General features: G+C 46.2%; 1 protein-coding gene across 1 annotated transcript in view; it reads right to left on the bottom strand.

The window, feature by feature from the left end:
* syne2b (spectrin repeat containing, nuclear envelope 2b) overlaps positions 1-21,942 on the bottom strand; it is a 144,766-nt gene that overhangs the window by 94,812 nt on the left and 28,012 nt on the right. Inside the window, exons 17-48 of the mRNA XM_046308142.1 lie at positions 21,746-21,842; positions 21,369-21,568; positions 21,031-21,195; positions 20,777-20,914; positions 20,577-20,678; positions 20,183-20,359; positions 19,748-19,906; positions 16,498-19,647; positions 16,273-16,407; positions 15,567-15,692; positions 14,899-15,095; positions 14,010-14,091; positions 13,794-13,924; positions 13,456-13,579; positions 13,046-13,360; positions 12,249-12,844; positions 11,987-12,145; positions 11,698-11,848; positions 11,396-11,554; positions 11,118-11,285; positions 10,870-10,971; positions 10,474-10,668; positions 10,041-10,248; positions 9,300-9,412; positions 8,829-9,031; positions 8,507-8,614; positions 8,124-8,394; positions 7,710-8,039; positions 7,192-7,521; positions 4,267-4,596; positions 3,747-4,076; positions 115-435 (exon numbers count right to left, since the gene is read on the bottom strand). Of these exons, the coding sequence (XP_046164098.1) occupies positions 115-435; positions 3,747-4,076; positions 4,267-4,596; positions 7,192-7,521; positions 7,710-8,039; positions 8,124-8,394; positions 8,507-8,614; positions 8,829-9,031; positions 9,300-9,412; positions 10,041-10,248; positions 10,474-10,668; positions 10,870-10,971; positions 11,118-11,285; positions 11,396-11,554; positions 11,698-11,848; positions 11,987-12,145; positions 12,249-12,844; positions 13,046-13,360; positions 13,456-13,579; positions 13,794-13,924; positions 14,010-14,091; positions 14,899-15,095; positions 15,567-15,692; positions 16,273-16,407; positions 16,498-19,647; positions 19,748-19,906; positions 20,183-20,359; positions 20,577-20,678; positions 20,777-20,914; positions 21,031-21,195; positions 21,369-21,568; positions 21,746-21,842 (9,372 nt within the window). The remainder of the gene's footprint in view (positions 1-114; positions 436-3,746; positions 4,077-4,266; positions 4,597-7,191; positions 7,522-7,709; positions 8,040-8,123; positions 8,395-8,506; positions 8,615-8,828; positions 9,032-9,299; positions 9,413-10,040; positions 10,249-10,473; positions 10,669-10,869; positions 10,972-11,117; positions 11,286-11,395; positions 11,555-11,697; positions 11,849-11,986; positions 12,146-12,248; positions 12,845-13,045; positions 13,361-13,455; positions 13,580-13,793; positions 13,925-14,009; positions 14,092-14,898; positions 15,096-15,566; positions 15,693-16,272; positions 16,408-16,497; positions 19,648-19,747; positions 19,907-20,182; positions 20,360-20,576; positions 20,679-20,776; positions 20,915-21,030; positions 21,196-21,368; positions 21,569-21,745; positions 21,843-21,942) is intronic.

Raw genomic sequence — 21,942 nt, 5'->3', positions numbered from 1 at the left:
CTCAGTCAAAACTGAGTGGAAGAGCGATGAATTGTAAATTCAGATCGAATGCTGACAACAACAATAAGTCCGTATCTTTAGATGATTTATAAGCACTTCTAGCTGTACACAGACCTGTGCGGTATGTAGTCTCTCCTCAGTCTTGGTCTGGCTGCTCTGAGAGTGTAGCTGTTGTTTCTGGTCTTTCACCCAGACCCAAGTGCCTTCCTTCCAGGTTTCAAAAGCTCTCAGCTCTTTTTCTTGTACCTCAGCCCGATCCAGCGCCTCTTTTGCAGCCTGTAGGACTCTCCTCCACTCCTCTTCCATGTCTCTGACTGTCTGCTGAACCTCTCGTCTCCTGCTCTCCTCCAGGCCCTGATGTTCACACAGACTTTGACCTCGTCTCCTCAAGTCCTGCAGCTTAGAGTCTCCCTCAGGTCTGGACCTCAGGACAGCCTGGTAACAAACACAAACACTAGGTAAAGACTAAGGTAGTATAGTAAGCATTATGGACTTAGACTCAGCACATAAAATAATAATATTAGCGCAAAAAATACTATCCATAGGGGGAGACTAAGCACAAAAAATACTATACTCAGGGGGAGACTTAGCACAAAAAATACTATCCATATTGAGAGACTTAGCACAAAAAAATACTATCAATAGGGGAGACTTAGCACAAAAAAATACTATCCATAGGGGGAGACTTAGCACAAAAAATACTATCCATAGGGGAGACTTAGCACAAAAAATACTATCCATAGGGGAGACTTAGCACACAAAAAATACTATCCATAGGGGGAGACTTGGCACAAAAAAATACTATCCATATTGAGAGACTTAGCACAAAAAATACTATCCATAGGGGAGACTTAGCACAAAAAATACTATCCATAGAGGCAGACTTGGCACAAAAAATACTATCCATAGGGAGAGAATTAGCAAAAAAAATACTATCCATAGGGGGAGACTTAGCACAAAAAATACGATCCATAGAGGGAGACTTAGCACAAAAAATACTATCCATAGGGAGAGAATTAGCACAAAAAATAATATCCATAGGGGGAGACTTAGCACAAAAAATACTATCCATAGGGGGAGACTTAGCACAAAAAAAATACTATCCATATTGAGAGACTTAGCACAAAAAATACTATCCATAGGGAGAGAATTAGCAAAAAAAATACTATCCATAGGGGGAGACTTAGCACAAAAAATACGATCCATATTGAGAGACTTAGCACAAAAAATACTATCCATAGGGGAAGAATTAGCACAAAAAATACTATCCATAGGGAGAGAATTAGCACAAAAAATACTATCCATAGGGGAAGAATTAGCACAAAAAATACTATCCATAGGGAGAGAATTAGCACAAAAAATAATATCCATAGGGGGAGACTTAGCACAAAAAATACTATCCATAGGGGGAGACTTAGCACAAAAAAAATACTATCCATATTGAGAGACTTAGCACAAAAAATACTATCCATAGGGAGAGAATTAGCAAAAAAAATACTATCCATAGGGGGAGACTTAGCACAAAAAAAATACTATCCATATTGAGAGACTTAGCACAAAAAATACTATCCATAGGGGAAGAATTAGCACAAAAAATACTATCCATAGGGAGAGAATTAGCACAAAAAATACTATCCATAGGGGAAGAATTAGCACAAAAAATACTATCCATAGGGAGAGAATTAGCACAAAAAATACTATCCATAGGGAGAGAATTAGCACAAAAAATACTATCCATATTGAGAGACTTAGCACAAAAAATACTATCCATAGGGGGAGACTTAGCACAAAAAAATACTATCCATAGGGGAAGAATTCGCACAAAAATACTATCCATAGGGAGAGAATTAGCACAAAAAATACTATCCATATGGGGAGACTTAGCACAAAAAAATACTATCCATAGGGGGAGACTTAGCACCAAAAAATACTATCCATTGGGGGAGACTTAGCATAAAAAAATACTATCCATAGGGGGAGACTTAGCACAAAAAATACTATCCATAGGGGGAGCCTGGACAATTGAAATGTCTGACCTTTTTCAACAGTCTGACTGTGAACATCTGTATGAAACCCAAACTAAGGGAGACAAATAAATGATTAAAAAACAACTTTCGATGCCATATGGAATGGAAAAAAATGTGTGTAGAAGATTAATCATGAACCCAAATTGAGAACCCTTTGTTTGATTAAGGGTGAATCTGTGTGAGAGATATATTACATATAACCTACCTAAAAGCAAGAGATCGATATGTACACAGATCAGGGATATTGGCTCTGCTTATTGAAACAGGTAAGATCAGGGATATTGCCTCACCTTATTGAAACAGGTAAGATCAGGGATATTGGCTCTGCTTATTGAAACAGATAAGATCAGGGATATTGCCTCAGCGTATTGAAACAGGTAAGATCAGGGATATTGCCTCAGCGTATTGAAACAGGTAAGATCAGGGATATTGGCTCTGCTTATTGAAACAGATAAGATCAGGGATATTGCCTCACCTTATTGAAACAGGTAAGATCAGGGATATTGGCTCTGCTTATTGAAACAGATAAGATCAGGGATATTGCCTCGGCGTATTGAAACAGGTAAGATCAGGGATATTGGCTCTGCTTATTGAAACAGGTAAGATCAGGGATATTGTCTCTGCGTATTGAAACAGGTAAGATCAGGGATATTGCCTCAGCGTATTGAAACAGGTAAGATCAGGGATATTGTCTCTGCGTATTGAAACAGGTCGGTATTGTGGTGAAATGGAAGAGGAAAGACTATTCCACTATTGTGACCTCGAAGAAATAGAGACTGAAACTCATTGTATCCTCTATTGCCCTTGCTACCAAGATATACACTTGCTTTTATTCCAGAAAGCACACCAGATATACCCTGGCATTATGTGGCATAGCGATGAGGACAAACTGAAATGTTTTTTTGTCCATTGTGTATTTCCATTTGCGGAATATTTAGATGAAGCCTGGAATAAAAGAAAAAGGGCTACCTATAATTAATTGGAAAATTATTTAGTTTCTATGTGGTAAATGGTATGTGTGTATAGATTGTGTATAGGTTTGTCTCCCATATGAATCTTCTCTTTGTCCCAGACTGGGTTCAAATATCTTCTGTTTCATTTTCCTGTATTTATTTATCTGTATGTATGTATGTATGTATTGTATGTATGTATGTATGTATGTATGTATGTATGTATGTATGTATGTATGTATGTATGTATGTATGTATGTATGTATGTATGTATGTATGTATGTATGTATGTATGTATGTATGTATGTATGTATGTATGTATGTATGTATGTATGTATGTATGTATGTATGTATGTATGTATGTATGTATGTATGTATGTATGTATGTATGTATGTATGTATGTATGTATGTATGTATGTATGTATGTGTATGTATAATTATTGTTTGGATAACCCTATTTACTATTTTGTATTGATTTTTACTTTTAACATTTTTTTCACTGTTTATTCGATGAGCTAAGCAGAGAACACCGGAAGAAGAATTATCATTGAATTACCACAGTGAATTATTGTAATGCTTGTTAGTGTCAATTAATCCCAGAAGGGATGGGTTGTCAATTAGCGATTTGACACGAAAGTAAAATGTCATTTATTCATTCATTCATAACAACCTCAGTCCAAAACTGAGCCTAAGCTCAAGTCCTAGTCTTTGCCCTGCTGTAGCCCAGACCCAAACACTAACCATGTCTACCATTAACTGTAGACTGACCTGTGCAGTTTGTATTCTGTTCTCTGTCTTGGCCTGGCTGCCCAAAGAAAGTAAGTGTTGATGTTGGCCTTTGATCCAGGCCCTGGAGTTCTCCTTCTGGGTTTCCAAGTCTCTCAGCTGGCCTTCGATAGCACTCTGCATCTCAGCTTTGGTAAGCGTCTCCTCAGCAGTCTGCAGGACTCTCCTCCACTCCTCCTCCATGTCTCTGACTGTCTGCTGAACCTCTCGTCTCCTGCTCTCCTCCAGGTCCTGATGTTCACACAGACTTTGACCTCGTCTCTTCAAGTCCTGCAGCTTAGAGTCTCCCTCAGGTCTGCAACTCAGGATGGTCTGAAAAGAAACACATATTTTTTTAATAAGTACATTAAGCATGTCTAATTGACTACTGGGCAAAGGCATATCCAAAGCTATATCCCAAACCAGGGCCCATGCCATGACTCTTACATTAACCCTAAACTAACTGCCACTGTTTGTCACCCAGACAGTGTAACATACGTGTCTGTAGCAGCTGGAGACTGACCTGTGCTGTGTGTCTTTGGTCCTCAGTCTTGGCCTGGTTGCCCAGAGAGTGGAGTTGCTGCTGCTGGTCTCTGACCCAGGTCCTGGTACTTTCTGTCTGGGAGTCAAACACTCTCAGCTGGCCTTCAATAGCACTCTGCATCTCAGCTTTGGTAAGAGTCTCCTCAGCAGTCTGCAGGACTCTCCTCCACTCCTCCTCCATGTCTCTGACTGTCTGCTGAACCTCTCGTCTCCTGCTCTCCTCCAGGTCCTGATGTTCACACAGGCTTTGACCTCGTCTCCTCAAGTCCTGCAGCTTAGAGTCTCCTTCAGGTCTGGAACTCAGGACGGCCTGGTAACAGACACAAACACTAGCTTAAGACTAAGGTAGTATAGTAAGCATTATGGACTCAGACTTAGCACAAAAAATACTATCCATAGTGGGAGACTTAGCACAAAAAATATTTTTCATATTGAGAGACTTAGCACAAAAAATACTATCCAAAGGGGGAGCCTAGCCTGGGCAATGGAAATGTCTGACCGTTTTCAACAGTCTGACTGTGAATATCTGTATGAAACCCAAAATAAGGGAGACTTATAAATTACAAAAAAATAACTGTTGAAGCAATATGAAAAAAAATGGGTGGAGACGATTAATCATGAATCCAAAATGAGAACATTTAGTTTGATTAAGGGTGAATCTGTGTGAAAGATATATGATATATAACCTCCCTAAAAGCAAGAGATCGATATGTACACAGATCAGGGATGTTTCCTCTGCGTATTGAAACAGGTAAGATCAGGGATATTGTCTCTGCGTATTGAAACAGGTAAGATCAGGGATATTGGCTCTGCGTATTGAAACAGGTAAGATCAGGGATATTGTCTATGCGTATTGAAACAGGTAAGATCAGGGATGTTTCCTCTGCGTATTGAAACAGGTAAGATCAGGGATGTTTCCTCTGCGTATTGAAACAGGTAAGATCAGGGATGTTTCCTCTGCGTATTGAAACAGGTAAGATCAGGGATATTGCCTCTGCGTATTGAAACAGGTAAGATCAGGGATATTGTCTCTGCGTATTGAAACAGGTAAGATCAGGGATATTGTCTCTGCGTATTGAAACAGGTAAGATCAGGGATATTGTCTCTGCGTATTGAAACAGGTAAGATCAGGGATATTGTCTGCGTATTGAAACAGGTAAGATCAGAGATATTGTCTTTGCGTATTGAAACAGGTAAGATCAGGGATATTGTCTCTGCGTATTGAAACAGGTAAGATCAGGGATATTGGCTCTGCGTATTGAAACAGATAAGATCAGGGATATTGGCTCTGCGTATTGAAACAGGTAAGATCAGGGATATTGGCTCTGCGTATTGAAACAGGTAAGATCAGGGATATTGGTTCTGCGTATTGAAACAGATAAGATCAGGGATATTGGCTCTACGTAATTGAAACAGGTCGGTATTGTGGTGAAATGGAAGAGGAAAGACTATTCCGCTATTGTGACCTCGAAGAAATAGAGACTGACACTCATTGTGTCCTCTATTGCCCTTGCTACCAAGATATATGCTTGCATTTATTCCAGAAAGCACACCAGATACACCAGATATACTCTTTGTTTCTGGCTCAAAACGGCCAGAAACAAAGCCCTTTTCTTTATTTCTTTTTTTAATTTGACCCCTTTTTCGTGGTATCCAATTGTTGTAGTAGCTACTATCTTGTCTCATCGCTACAACTCCCGTACGGGCTCGGGAGAGACGAAGGTTGAAAGTCATGCGTCCTCCGATACACAACCCAACCAAGCCGCACTGCTTCTTAACACAGTCCGCATCCAACCCGGAAGCCAGCCACACCAATGCGCCGGAGGAAACACAGTGCACCTGGCCACCTTGGCTAGCGCACACTGCGCCCAGCCCGCCACAGGAGTCGCTGGTGCGCAATGAGACAAGGACAACCCTACCGACCAAGCCCTCCCTAACCCGGGCGACGCTAGGCCAATTGTGCGTCGCCCCACGGACATCCCGGTCGCGGCCGGTTACGACAGAGCCTGGGCGCGAACCCAGGGACTCTGATGGCACAGCTGGCGCTGCAGTACAGCGCCCTTAACCACTGCGCCACCCGGACTCGTCAGTCTATTCTTGTTCTGAGAAATTAATACTATTCTATGCGAGAACTTGCCAAGAAACTGAAGATCTGGTACTACTACTCCTTTCAAAGAATAGCGCAAACTGGCCCTAACCAGAATAGAAAAAGGAGTGGGAGGCCCCGGTGCACAACTGAGCAAGAGGACAAGTACATTAGAGTGTCTAGTTTGAGAAACAGATGCCTCACATCCTCAACTGGCAGCTTCATTAAATAGTACCCGCAAAACACCAGCCTCAACGTCAACAATGAAGAGGCTACTCCGGGATGCTGGCCTTCTAGGCAGAGTTACATAAAAAATCTGCCGTTTCCAGCAACAATAACCATTTACAACATTAACAATGTCTCCACTGTATTTCTGATCAATTTAATGTTATTTTAATAGACAAAAAATGTGCTTTTCTTACATAAACAAGGACATTTCTAAGTGACCCCAAACTTTTGAATGGTAGTGTGTGTATATATGAATGTGTATATGTATGTATAATTACAGTTTGGATAACCTTATTTACTATTTTGTATCGATTTTTACTTTTAACATTTTTTTCACTCTTTATTCAATGAGCTAAGCAGAGAACACCGGAAGACGAATTATCATTGAATTACCACAGTGAATTATTGTAATGCTTGTTAATGTGGCAATTAATCCCAGAAGGGATGGGTTGTCAATTGGCTATTTGACACGAAAATAAACATTCATAACAACCTCAGTCCAAAACTGAGCCTAAGCTCAAGTCCTAGGCTTTGCCCTGTTGTAGCCCAGACCCAAACACTAACCATGTCTACCATTAACTGTAGACTGACCTGTGCAGTTTGTATTCTGTTCTCTGTCTTGGCCTGGCTGCCCAAAGAAAGTAAGCGTTGATGTTGGCCTTTGATCCAGACCCTGGAGTTCTCCTTCTGGGTTTCCAAGTCTCTCAGCTGGCCTTCGATAGCACTCTGCATCTCAGCTTTGGTAAGAGTCTCCTCAGCAGTCTGCAGGACTCTCCTCCACTCCTCCTCCATGTCTCTGACTGTCTGCTGAACCTCTCGTCTCCTGCTCTCCTCCAGGTCCTGATGTTCACACAGACTTTGACCTCGTCTCTTCAAGTCCTGCAGCTTAGAGTCTCCCTCAGGTCTGCAGCTCAGGATGGTCTGAAAAGAAACACATTTTTTTAATAAGTACATTAAGCATGTCTAATTGACTACTGGCCAAAGGCATATCCAAAACTGTATCCCAAACCAGGGCCCATGCCATGACTCTTACATTAACCCTAAACTAACTGCCACTGTTAGTCACCCAGACAGTGTACCATACGTGTCTGTAGCAGCTGGAGACTGACCTGTGCTGTGTGTCTTTGGTCCTCAGTCTTGGCCTGGTTGCCCAGAGAGTGGAGTTGCTGCTGCTGGTCTCTGACCCAGGTCCTGGTACTTTCTGTCTGGGAGTCAAACACTCTCAGCTGGCCTTCGATAGCACTCTGCATCTCAGCTTTGGTAAGAGTCTCCTCAGCAGTCTGCAGGACTCTCCTCCACTCCTCCTCCATGTCTCTGACTGTCTGCTGAACCTCTCGTCTCCTGCTCTCCTCCAGGTCCTGATGTTCACACAGACTTTGACCTCGTCTCCTCAAGTCCTGCAGCTTCGAGTCTCCCTCAGGTCTCGAACTGAGAATGGCCTGGAGAGTAAAACACATGAACATCTTAAGGGAGTCCTCTTAATCATTTTTAATTAAGTTTTCCATCATCTCCTATTGACATACCTGTGCTGTGTGTATTCTCTCCTCTTTCTGGATCTGGTGATGCTGTCGTTGTTGCTGGTCTCTAACCCAGGTCCTGGTGCTGTCAGTCTGGGTATCAAACCTCCTACTGGTCTCCTCCAGGACTCTCTGGGTCTCGGCCTGCTGCTGCAGTCTGGCCTCCAGGCACCGGTGGCGCCGCAGGAGGTCGTCAGTGTCAGTCAGCAGGCTGTCCCCTCTCAGACCCTGCCTCCGCACCGATGAACACAGCTCACTGAGGGCCTCCACTCTCTCACTGGATCACAGAGAAGACAATGTATCACCACTACTCACTACATCACACCACCACACCACTACATCACTGCTCTACATTAACCCTCGAGCAAGTCTGCAATAACTCAGTTCACCTTTCTGTGTGGAGGTCTTTGAGAAAGTTGTTGACTTGTTCTCCTTCCACTGACTTGTGTTCACAGGCCTGAAGCCAGTCATGGAAACGCTCATGTTCCTGCTGTAGACTGAAGAACACAAGAAAGACCCCATGTTGACTAAAATGACGCATGCGACTGACAATGACCCATCGTCAAATGACCGATTGCTTACATCCTCCCTTCAGGATCATTGTGGCGCCACCTAGTAATAACAGTGCTTACAGCAGTGTATAGTAGTAATGATGTATAGTAACACTGTTAGGAATAGGAGTGTATAGTATTTAGTGGTAATAGTGATTACCTGTTGAGGGTTCTGAGGATAGTGTCCAGCTGGCTCTGTCTGCCCTGACAGTGGGTTCTGAATGTGGCCAGCTCCTTCTCCTGCTCCCCCAGCCAGCTTTTCAGGTGGGCCAGCTGCTCTGGCGGAACCTGCTCTCTGCCTCTCTCCAGGTGCTCTCTCACCTGACCCAGACGCTTCTCACCATCCTTAGACGCCAGGAAACACTGGAGGAAAAATAAAGAGACATTGTAACTCAGACAGAGCTGATGCTGGGGTTTCAAGCAATGTATCAGTCATGTCAAGAAAGTACTGGGATATTCTAAGTGAAATAGATGTTCAATAGAGAGAATTCAGTCAATCCCGACCAACACTGTGTTCACCCATGTGATTACAGATCAAAAGATGTGATCAAGACCAGAACTCATCCTCCCCTTATGTCCATTTACATAGTCAGATGATTCTGTAGGATGTGATATCCAGCCTGCTACTCACAGCCAGTCTTTTCATGGAGGCCTCCACGTCCTGTTTACACACTGGGTTCTCAAAGCACTCGTTCACAGACAACTGCAGGTCCTGGAACCACTCTTCAAACAAATGGCTCTCATCTGAAGAAGGGAAAATGACAAAAGAAGTATTGAAAAAAAATAGGGGGAACTGATACCTGACTAAACCAAGTAACCACTGAATGAAACTAGTTTTGTTTATAAATATTACTAAAAACATATTAAAGGACTTTTGGCCAAGGGATCCATTAATGTGTAATACAATATAATATTATTAATCGACAATTGATATTCTTAACCCTGGGCAACATGGGTCTGGGAGGCTCACAGGGATATTGGTATACACAGTACTCTACCAATTATATATATTTTTTAACTCAATACTATTCCTAAATGTACGCTTGAAAACACACCATTTTGTATTTGTCTCATGGAAAAATGTGTAGAATTAGAAGATATTAGCTTTAAATCTGCAACAACAACCAAAACCTCTCTGCCCCCATGACACAATGTGTAGAATGGCAGGAAATTGGTTTGAAAACTGCAAAACTTCTCAGATGCCAAGAGGCGGCCCTTTTTAATGTCCTTTCCCCGGGCTCGAGACTTATGCACTGCAGAAGTCATAGTGAAACTATCACAAAAGGGGTCCCCGGCCCCAAAGAAGTTTGAGAACCCCGGTCTTAAATTAAGTTTAAATGAAAGCAACAACCAATTAACAATAAATCCTTACTTTTGATGACCTTGATGAGGCCCTGTTCTCCCTCCTCCCGTTTCTGGTGGATCATGTATTTGGTGTGTGAGATGTTCTCTCTGAGCCTGGTGCCGTCTACAGACAGGGTCTGTAGCACCTGGGGGCTGGCCACACTGGACATGAGACCCACCTCCTTCAGCACTGACCCTGCCTGCTCCTCCTGGGCCTGTAGCTGCTCACACAGATCCTACACCGTGACAGAAATCAATGTTCAATATCAACACGGGGACCAGTCGGGTTATATTCTGGTCTATGTGGGTAGATATGTTTTGTCTGGATAGGAGTTTGTTTGTGTCATTCAAAATGGTCATCTGAACTATTCATATGAATGATACAGGTGAGTTTTGTCATTTAGTTGTCAGATGAGTTTAGGTTAATGGACGTTGTACAGTACGAGGAGGGTGTACAGTACCTGCATCTGGGCCTGGTCTCCTGGCATACTGAGCGTGCCCAGAGAGGACTGGATGTTGTGCAGGGCAGACTGGCACTCTGTCATCTTCTCTGCCAGGTGTCTCTTTACAGCGATCAGCTCCTGGAAGACATCAGTGCTGTCGGAGAATAGCTCGTCCACCTGATCCATCTTCTTCCTCAGCTGGGTCTCCATCACCTGAGGTGAAAAGGGGGTGGGGGGGGGGTCACATGACATGGGGTGTGTTGGGGAGGGTGGGTCAGTTAAGTTGAAAATGATTGCCATTCTAGATGTCAATGCTAAATTTCACCCTTTGAAAATAACATGTATCGTGTTTACAGTAAATACTGTGAAATAGAGCTACCTGTATTCTGGAAATAGTTATGCTAGTTAACTCACCTGTAGCTCCAATGGGGCCTCTTGGGTTTGAAGAAGCTCCTGGATCTCAATGGACTTCTTGTGGAAACGCTCAATGTTCTCCTCATGGGCATGGATCTCATCCTGAGGAAAACGGCACAATGTCACTAAAACAGATAGACTGCTGTAGAAGACTAATGACTTCAAACAAGCATTACTGAACCAGACAAGTATTTAAATGGTGATGATATAGGATGGTTGTTTGTGATAGGGATTGTCTTGTGTCTTACCCTTATGGTCAGGATCTCCTGTTCGTTCTGGAAGGGGTGGCTCTCTGCAAACAGGGCAAGTTTGGCCCCCGCCCAGCCGTCCACCTCTCCCCCTAACATCAGCTGCTTGTCCCACAGCTCCAGCCCCATGCGCAGGTTATCTAAGCATGAGTCTGTCTTCTCTGTCACCTGGGTCACCCAAAAACACACCGTGTCAATCTGTGAAGTGTGTGGGCATGCGTGCATTGTTTGGTGTGGTGTAGTTCAGTGTAATATAATGTATTGTTTTTTACTCTTACATCCAGCCACTGGTCCACCAGTCCATCAGCCTCGGCCTCAAATGGAGTCTCATTACAGTCAGGGATCTTCTTCAGATGGGACTGCAGCTGTCTGCACACCCCCCTGATATCCTCCATGCCTGTCCCCAAGCCACTCAGATCCTGCTTTATACCATGGACCTGGGGAAACACATATTATAATATAACAGACTGTTAAGGCTGAAAATGAATCTAAGGTAGTGGGCTGCCATCTAGTGCTATGTACTGTATATACAGGGGCAACTTCTCTCTGACAGACGTGTATGTACAGTAAGTAGTGTTACCTTAGCTATAAGCCTCTGCAGGTTCTCCTTGCCCATGTAGGAGGCCTGCTCACTGATGGTCTGCTCCGCCTTCTGCATGGTGGTGCTCAAGTAACTGCGACAGCTCTGGAACATCTTTAGTAGTTCCAACAGGATGTTGCACTGTTCCTGTCTGCAAAGGGAGCAAAAATTGGGATATATGTCAATATTATTGAACATGTATGATTGTCAGTTTGCTTTATTCACAGATCTGTATACTCTATCCCTCTGATAGTAGACACATATTTATCCCTCTATTCTTCCTGCCCACCTGTCAGCCACAGCTCTCTGGGTGTCCTCCCACTGGGTCTTCAGCTCCTCCAGGGGGTTGCCTTCTCCCTCCTGGCCCTGAGAGTGGGCCTCCTGGAGTCTCTGGAGCTCAGAGCGCTGGGAGTTCAGTTGGCCCTCCAGGTCAGACAGGACACGCAGCCTGAAAATATTAAATAAAGAGAAAATATGGAATAAGTCTCTGACTTTAAAAAAGTAATAATGACCACTCAAAGGTCCACCATCTCACAAACACAAATACAAACCTCTGCTGCACAGCAGGCATGGTTGGCTCCTTTAGTCCGTGCCTCTCTGCTGCCTCCTGCACCTTCCTCAGCTCCGCCAGCAGAGTCCTCCTCCTCAGGCCCAGGCCCTTCATCTCCTGCTCCCTCTGGACACTGTGCTGCTGGCTGACCAGACCGCAGTCAGCCTCCTCAAGCCGCAACACCAAGGCAGACACCATGTCCAGGCAGGAGGCTGGGGCACCGTCCCGAGTCACAGACAGCCTGGCCCCCTGGAGTAGCAAGTCTAGCTGGGGGGCCTTGTCCCCCAGACTGTCCACACTCTGCCTGATCAGGGCCAGCTTGGAGCGGCAGTCCTGCAATACCCACGCATCACTGCAGGGGGCACCCTGTACTCCAGAGATGTCCTGCTCTACGGTGCGCAGGGACATGAGGAAGCGGTCCAGGGCCCTGGCGGCCGCCTCGCTCTTACGGACTTGCTGTCTCAGCTTGTCTAGACTGGTTCTGTGGGTCTTGACCACACGGGTCAAAGGAGAGCGATCACTGGGATCCATCTCACTGGAATCAGAGTCAAAACTAGACAGCTGGTCCAGCTCTCTCTGAATGCTCTCATCCAGGTCCTGTTGAGAAAAGAGAGAGAGACTATAAAGATAATGTACTGAAAGTTGGAGTTTGTGATTATCATTGGGATATAGTATACATTACATTACAATTTATTTAATAAGGATCCAGTTATTATCTTTAAATTACACCAATCACTCAACTAAAATCCTAATATTAACTGGGTATTTCTTCCCTTAAAGGTAAGCCGTATTGTGTACCTTGATGTCCGTCAGGATGTTGGTGTTGGCCAGTGTAAATGCGTTGATGTCCTTGGGCTCTCTGATGAAGCAGTCGAGGCGTTCGGAGAAGTCAACAACGTGGTGCTCTGTGGAGTCTACCTGTCTCAGAGCTGCCCCCAGAGAGCTGCCTCTCCTACGCAGAGCTGACTGCTGGCCTCTCCACTGCTTCATCAGCTCAGCTTGGTCGTGCTCCACACTCACACCACCATCACCCCTCTCCCCACTGTACTGGGAGCTCTGAGAACACTGGTGGCCAAACTCAGGCCACAGAGACTCTGTGTCCTGGCACAATGTCTGGATGAAAGAAATATAATCACTCCTAGATAAAGACAAAAACCTTCAAACTAAAAGGCCCGTGGAACTAAGAGGTCAAGTAATATGCAGTGTACCTGTATCTCCTGTAGACGTGTGTGCAGGTCTTTGAGAGAGACTGAGTCAGCGGCCAGGTCTCTCTGGGAATTCTGCTCGATCTTGGCGAGTTGAGCCTGAACAGACTTCTTAGTAATGTCATATCTGAGGGAGAAATTAGTCAGCATGATGAAGAAACTGATCAATTGAGGTTTATTGTGATATTTCCAGTGCTGGTTAGTGCCATCAACATTCCAGACTGTTTTGGAATTAAAAAAGAAATGATCATTGCCTTGTTTGGTAATTCAACAACAACAGAGTTAATTAAGGCAACAATAGACTTGCACCCAGCCTTACACTCACCAAGCCGCAAGCCTACCTTTCTAATGCCTCCTTTTTGGCAGGATCCTCGTCTCTGACTGCCTGCTTGTCAATCTCCTTCTCGTCAATCTCCTTCTCGTCAATCACCCTCTTCTCAACAACCACTGTCTTCACAACAACTTGTGAAACCTACAAAAGAGAAATGATCAGATACATTATTTCTTAAATCAGTGCATGTGTCTTTATCATAGGTACTATAGGTACCAGGTCCTACCTCAGTTGGGCCTGGAGGTTTGTCACTCTGCACTGTAGATTCCCTCTGTGGGGTCAGATCTTTCCCCAGGTCAAGAGGAATTCTATTGGACATTTTTTGAAAAAACAATCCAGTCATGTATTACAATTGCAATTGTCAGTCATACATTTTGAAGCTAATGTCTTGTTCACAGACCCGGCCCTGGTCGTTCTGCCACCCTAGGCAGACAAAACAAATTGCCGCCTTCCTCCCCTGCAAAACTAGAATAGTGTAGCCTACACTGTGTGGCCCGAATGGACAGTATTTGCGAGTAGTATGATTGTCTATCCTCTATTGTCCATTTTATTTTAACCTGTCCTGTTTTAGGATATATTGTTTGTTAACATCTTCAAATCGAAAAAGCTTTTTCTTTTTGATTGGGCGCTAGGTTAGGTTATTTGATCGTAGAAATGGCCATGATGTGAAAAGTGTGACATTGTCATAAATGTGTTCTCCAGCCTGTAGGCTACAGACAACGCCACAAACTCTTTCTACCATAGTCTATAAGCTACATTATTTCTGTTTTTGACGGAACGTTGCTTGAGTGCCACAGCAGTGCGTCTCTCCAACAACACCCTGCAGAGGAGTATGGGGCTTGGACAAGCTAAATATTTTCCACCCATCGCCGTTGACAGAGTGGGCACTGCTTATCACAGGGTAGCATCAGTGCTCAACTAAATAGCCCATATGTCACTGGGTGAGAGAAATTGTCATTGTTTTTGGGCAGGATTATGTTAGGTGTTATGTGTTGTTGGAGGTGCGTCTTGGTCAATTTAGCTATAAAAATGCTGCCTTCATCAATCTGCCGCCCCAGGCGGCTGCCTAATCCTGTCTAATGGGCCTAATCCTGTCTCTCTCCTCTGTGTCTCACCCAGGTGTGTCGGGGGGCGGTGTATCCCTGTCCCCACTGAACTGACGCTGGATGGCGGCCAGTCTTTTCTCACACTCCCTGAGCTGAGCCTGGGCCAGACGGTGGGCATCCTCGGGGCTCAGGGTGTCACACAGCTCCTTCAGGGCCTCCAGGTGCTGCCCAGCCTGGGCTAGGCTGCCCTCTGCAGAGAAACATGCCTGGAGAGCAAGAGAGTCATCAGTCTACAGGTGTCTGATGTACGGCCACTGGCGACCCAACAGGTGTCAACAACCCACAGGTGTTTGTAAACAACCCACAACTCCCAGATGAGTATCATTTTGGAAGTTATTGCCTACTACATAACTGTCTCTTGCATCTCCCGGGACCAGAATCCTAACTCAACAAAGGGGAGAGGAGAGCTACTTGTGGAACCAGAAAGATGTAATTCAGTCAAATCGGGTTAAAAGTCAGCGCCTTCAAAATGTCAAATCAACCCATTAGTTATATGAAATGCTCTGATCTAGCATCAGGAAGCAGATATTGCTTAGTTACCATTTATAGAACTTCAATAGATGAATAGAGAGCAGAAGGCCCCCCAAAAATGTGCATGCAGTTTTGACACCAGTTCTTTCATGCACCTGTCCACCAGAGCATGCAATGGGGTTAGTGTGAGGTTAGAGTTATTTTACCTTCGCTTTGGATGCTAATTTTGAGTTAAAGTGCATCTCACACTGCAAGGCAGCTGTGTTAAAGTATTTTCTCTTAATTTCAAATCGTAAATGCTGCAAAAACGCCGCTGTCTCAGCTCTCACAGCCTAGATGACAAAAACCAAAAGCATACACAAACTTAATCTGATGACATACAGCAGAATACTTGTTAGGAATTTCATTGCTCATACGAATAACAAAACAGAGTGGAGTAAATTCAAAAAGATTCAGAACAGATTTTCATCCAAGTGAATATCACACAGACATGCAGTGTAGAATGAATTCAATATAATTAGGGACAAGGTGGTCATACACACAGAATGATATGCTTTTTCTATCTGCAAAACAAATTCATACAGTCTCTACATCCTAAAATACACAGACAGACAGACAGACAGACAGACAGACAGACAGACAGACAGACAGACAGACAGACAGACAGACAGACAGACAGACAGACAGACAGACAGACAGACAGACAGACAGACAGACAGACAGACAGACAGACAGACAGACAGACAGACAGACAGACAGACAGACAGACAGACAGACAGACAGACACACACACACACACACACACACACACACACACACACACACACACACACACACACACACACACACACACACACACACACACACACACACACACACACACACACACACACACACACACACACACCCTACCTCCCATTGGGTCCTGACAGACTGTGTGAAGAACTCCATATCTCTGAGCTGAGGCATGGTGCAGAAGGCCTCCATACCCTCTGCTGCCCTCAGGAACACTTTCAACAGCTCAGGGTCCAGGGTCCTCAGGGTCTCCTGGTTGAGGGAACACAAACACAATTAGACTGGGTAATAACGGAGCTTTAGAACAACTATAAACCAAAATAAAGTATTCAAATTCCTTACCTCCTTAACTGAAACTTGTTCGATAGATATGTGTTTGTCTTTGAAGACATTAATGGCAGCCAGGATGTGCTCCTGCAGGCAGTGCTTGGCCTCCTCAAACTGGTTCCTGGCCAGGGCCTGAGCTTTGGCATAGGCCTCGGTGTAAGCCTGGGGTGGGGCCTGGGCCAGAGCTGGGGGTTTCATCTGGAGCTCTGGGGAATCTGGTGGTGACTGGGGAAGGAGATGAGGCTCGAAAAGGACCTGGGGCTGGGTCTTAGGCTGGAGCTGGAGCTGAAGCTTGACCTGGGGAAGAGGCTGGATATTGGGCTGGGGAGGTGGCTGGTGTTTGGTCTGGGGCTGGATACTGGGCTGGGGTGGTGGCTCTGGTTGGGGCTGGGGCATGGGCTGGATCATGGGCTGGGGCTGAGTCTGAGGCTTGGTCTGGGGCTGTGAGTGGGGTTGAGGCTGGATATGGGTCTGGGGCTTGGGCTCCATCTGGATCTGGGGCTCAGGCTGTGGTTGAGGGGGAGGTTGAGGCTGAAACTTGGGCTGGATCTGGGGCTGAGAATGAGGTTGAGAGTGGGGCTGAGGCTGAAGTTTGAGCTGGGTCTGGATCTGGGACTGAGAATGAGTCTGAGAGAGGGGCTGAGGCTGCAAATGGGTTGTTGGTTGAATTTGGGTCTGGGGAGGTGGCTGAGGCTGGAAATATGGCTGGGGTTGAATTTGAGGATGGGGATGGGGCTGGGCCCATAGCTGCTGTTGGAACTGGCCTTGCTGGGCCTTAACATTGGTAAGGTTGTAAGCTCTTACCTGAGGCTGCTGTTGAACATGGCTTTGGGGCTGTATTTGGGCTTGAGGTTGGCCATAAGGCTGGCCATAAAGATATGCCTGGGGGGCTTGCTCTGGCCTGATTGGGGCCCATTGCTGCGGTGGAGCTTGACCTAGTGGGCAAGCCTGAGGAAGAGGGTGACGTTGGACCATGATGGGCTGAGGATAGGCTTGTGGCCGTGGTTCAGGTCTGACTGGGGTTACCTGGGGATGACTCTTTGGCTGAGGGTAAATTGGGCTGAAGGGTCTGACTGGGGCCCATTGTTGGGGTTGAGCCTGAGCAGAGGAATAAGGATGAGGATGAAGTTGGACCTGGGGGTGAGACTGAGCTTGAGGGTAAGGCTGGGCCTGGGGGTGAAGCTGGGCCTGTAGGTGAAGCTGGGCCTGAGGTTGAGTCTGGACATGAGATTGAGGCTGGGCCTGGGGATGAGGATGAACTTGAAGGTGAGGCTGAGCCTGGGGATGCGACTGGACTTGAGGATGAGGCTGGGCCTCAGGCTGGACTTGAGGATAAGGCTGAGCTGGGGGGTGAGGCTGGACATGAGGGTGAGGCTGTGCCTGGGGGTGAGGCTGGACATGAGGTTGAGAATGGGCCCGGGGTTGAGGCTGAACTTGAGGGTGAGGCTGAACTTGAGGGTGAGGCTGGGACTGGAGTTGAGGCTGAACTTGAGGGTGAGGCTGAACTTGAGGGTGAGGCTGGGCCTGGAGTTGTGGGTGAGCCTGGGGGTGAGACTGGGCCTGTGGATGCAGGCCAAGCTGGTGCGTCTCAGTGAGTGTTTGTGGCAGCCTGACTGGGGCCCATGCTTGGGGATGTGGTTGGGCCTGAGCTTGAGACTGTGGATGCATCAGTTGATGAACCTGTGGCTGTGGTTTCTGGACCTGTGGCTGAGGTTTCTGGACCTGTGGCTGGGGTTTCTCTTGAGTCATCCGGGATTGAGAAATGGCCTGCATCTGTGATTGTGAGTAGGTCACAGGTTGTGATTGTGAGTAGGTCACAGGTTGAGATTGAGTTATGGGCTGGGGTTCAGTGTGAGTCATGGTTTGGGATGGAGCATGGATAATAGTCTTGGGTTGCTGTTTGGCTTGGGACGTTGGTTTAGGTTGAGTGTGGCTCTTGGTCTTTGCTTGGGGTTGGGTCAGAGATTGGGCAGGAGGCTGGCCATAAAGATATGCCTGGGGGACTTGCTGTGGCCCTGCTTGGGGTAGAGCTTGAGCACTAGCCATGGCCTGTGATTGAGAAGGAAACATAGTCCTGGATTGTGCCTGAGGCTGGGGCCTGGGTGTTCCTGCAGGCTGTGGAACTACCTGGACAGGGACTTGAGACATGATTGGTTTCTCTGGCTGTTGTTGAGCCTGTGTTTGATTAGAAGCCTGGGCAGGAGCTTGGGATGGAGCCTGGGCTGGAGCTTGGGATGGAGCCTGGGCTGGAGCTTGGGATGGAGCCTGGGCTGGAGCTTGGGATGGAGCCTGGGCTGGAGCTTGGGATGGAGCCTGGGCAGGAGCTTGGGATGGAGCCTGGGCTGGAGCTTGGGATGGAGCCTGGGCAGGAGCTTGGGATGGAGCCTGGGCAGGAGCTTGGGATGGAGCCTGGGCAGGAGCTTGGGATGGAGCCTGGGCTGGAGCCTGATCCTGATCCTTGACCTTCTTCTGGAGCCAGGGTCGGTTCTTCATTGCCTGAGGTTGCTTCTTCCAGTTCAGCATCTCTTCCTTGGTTAGAGGCTGCTTCTGTGTCTTTTCCGGTTGCTGAGATGGAGTCTGTTTCTGGGCTTGTGCTGATTGTTGGGCCTGTTTCTGGCTTTGAACCTGCTGCTGAGCAGATATTTGTTGTTGAGGTAGAACCTTTTGTTGAAATAGTACTTGCTGAGAGAGTACTTGTTGCTGAGAGAGTACTTGTTGCTGAGTTGGACGCTGTTGTTGAGATGGTGGCTGTTGCTGCACTAGTGGTTGTTTCTGGGTTACCTGTGGCTGTGGCTCTGGAGGTGACTGTGCTCGGCCCTTTGACTGAGTAACAGCTTGTGCATAGGAATACAGGAGTGGAGGACTGGGACTTGCCTTCTTCTCTGTGTATTCCTGGACTATAATCTGTGGTATTGGTGGGTGTTGGGCCTGAGCTTGTGGTTTAGTAGGGGAAGGCTGGGACTGGGGCTGTGGTTTCACATCAGGCTGAGATGCTAATTGAGCAACGGCCTGAGTTGCATGCCTGGCAAGAGAGAGTGATTGAGGCTGTTTGGGTTGAGTCCCCTCTTCAGGCTGGATGAAGATCTTGGGTGGGTTCTGGTCTTCTGTGGGGCTTTGGCTTCTGTCTCTTCTGGCTCCCAGAGAGCTCAGCATCCCAACTGCCTCCTGTAATTAAATCAAAGATAGCTTTGTCAATCACAATTTCTCTCAAGGTCAATAAAGGAAAAAGGAAAGTGATAAGAGATGAGAGAGAGGGAATACTGGCCTGTGACTGAGCCACGGCAGCTCTGACTCTGTCCTGCATGGCGGAGACAAGGAGGTACTGGAGGGGAGAGTTCTTCTGTCCTGTCATCACCATCACCTGCAGATCCTGCTCCTCAGTCACCACCTGACCCTCCAGCTGCAGCCCACGAGAGATCAGCGCCTGGAGAGAACAGCAAACACTATGAGCACTTGTAAATTACAAAAGTAAATGGCAATATTCATAAACAAGGTAATACTCTGATCTTCACCCAGCACATAACTATCAATGCTTGTCTAGCCCCTGTGTTGAACATGCTTACTTACCTTGCTTCTACATTCCTAACCAGGCTAGCTAACTATTCGAGTAAAGCTACTGCTGTTTACCTTATTCCTTTGGCACTTATATGATGTTTTCCTTAGTCTAGTATGTTACTATTGGCCCCTGTCTAAGTCTTACCCTGGCGCGGGGGTCCTGGCACCGTGAAGCCCTGCGTTCTCCTGCCTTCAGGATCTGGTAGAGGTCCCGGGCCTCTGTCTCCCAGTGCAGGAGCTCTGCCAGGCGGCAGTCCAGACCAGACACACTGTGCTGCAGCTCCACACACACCTGCTCAGCCTCAACCAGCGTCTGCATCACCTACAGACACACACACACACACAGAAACAAACAGCATACACATTCATTACCGCAAACAAAAATCTCACGTAATTTGCTCAGATGCTCGATTGTGTTTATGTAGTCTTTCCACGCGATATTAAGAACCCACAGACCAGAAACAGGACCGTAGGCATTAAAAAAAGGTTATTTTCATATTTAATTAAAGTAAATATACGAAGGAAGTCATCATCCTCACCTCAGGTAAAGCCAGCTTCAGTTTCTGTAGAGTCTCAGCTGAGCATTCTGTGGAGGGGGAGAGGGCATCCATATCCACTTCCTTTATCTTCCTCATCATGAACTGAACAAGGTAAAAAGAGACAGCACCATTAAAATGCATTGTGTTGTGGAAGAAAATGTATACCAAAGGATTGTAATAATGTTGTAATAACAGTGTACCTGTAGTTTCTTCGTGTAGGTCCTCAGGGGCCCAGACATGGCCTCTACAGGTTCCTTCAGGATCTGGGTGGCCTCTCTGAAGAGGGCCTGGAGGTCTTGGGGTCTGGCTGCAGCTCCGCTGGGCACAGCTACAACAGCCTTGGGGCAAAATAACAGCTTTTTTTGAACTGAACATAATTTTCACCGAAATTGAACAAGAGAGCATAACAACATTGCATTCTCACTTTGTAATGGAAGTGTTATCTCTGACTTACAAATTGTGTTATCTTGATAAAGTCCGCCCAATGCAGGTTGAGCTTGCAGAGGTCATCTGCCAGAGCTCGGCTGGTCATGGGGTCAGTCAGCTGGACCAGGAAGTTCCCTACCTCATTCAGATGGGCCTGGCGGGAACTCCACTCTGACATACTCTCAGATGTTACCTAAGCAACATACAAACACCTCATCATCATTATTGCAAAATAATAATTTTGAACACTTTGTTCTTTAGGAACACATGTGGGGAAGTAATGGCAATAGGTTTGTTAAGAGCAGGCATGGTATACCCCTGCATTGTGGACAAGGTTGCAGATTAATGGAGGGTTTCTGTCTGTACCTCTGGCCTCTGTGCGAGCGTGTGGGAGGCTGAGGCCTGCTCCAGCCAAGCCTGCAGGGAGCTGTAACAGTCACAGTAGGAGTCCCAGGCAGACAGCACACGGCCCATAGTGCTCTTCACCGTAGACACTCCCTCCAGAGCCACAGCACCCTCCTCCTCCAACTCCTTCACTTGGCACATTATGTATTTGGAGTCTGCAGCTGGGGGAACAGCCAGGAAAACCTCTCTTAGATCAATCAATCAATTAACCATCAATAAATCAATTTGCGAAGAACATTAGAAAGACTGGTACACACAGTTCTTTCTTTGGCGATGTATTTTGGACCAGAACGTATTGAATCAGAACACATTACCACACACACACGCAGTCTTCTTACCTAGGGCAGATTTGCTAGTATATTTGCTTGCAACAAGCTTCAATTTAAGGAGAGCCCCCTCCAGCAAGGATGGTAGGTCCTGTTTAACCACTAACTCCTGTGAGGAAACAAATGTAGAGATTAGTCAATGACTTCATATAGGCCGGCTATAACTCATACTATTGTGAATCCAGTTTGCCTCTTGTCTACAGAAAGTC

Source organism: Oncorhynchus gorbuscha, linkage group LG17 (assembly GCF_021184085.1).
Source record: "Oncorhynchus gorbuscha isolate QuinsamMale2020 ecotype Even-year linkage group LG17, OgorEven_v1.0, whole genome shotgun sequence".
Lineage (NCBI taxonomy): Eukaryota > Metazoa > Chordata > Actinopteri > Salmoniformes > Salmonidae > Oncorhynchus > Oncorhynchus gorbuscha.
The sequence above is the reverse complement of the archived record's forward strand: the minus strand, read 5'-3'. Positions and strand labels throughout refer to the sequence as shown.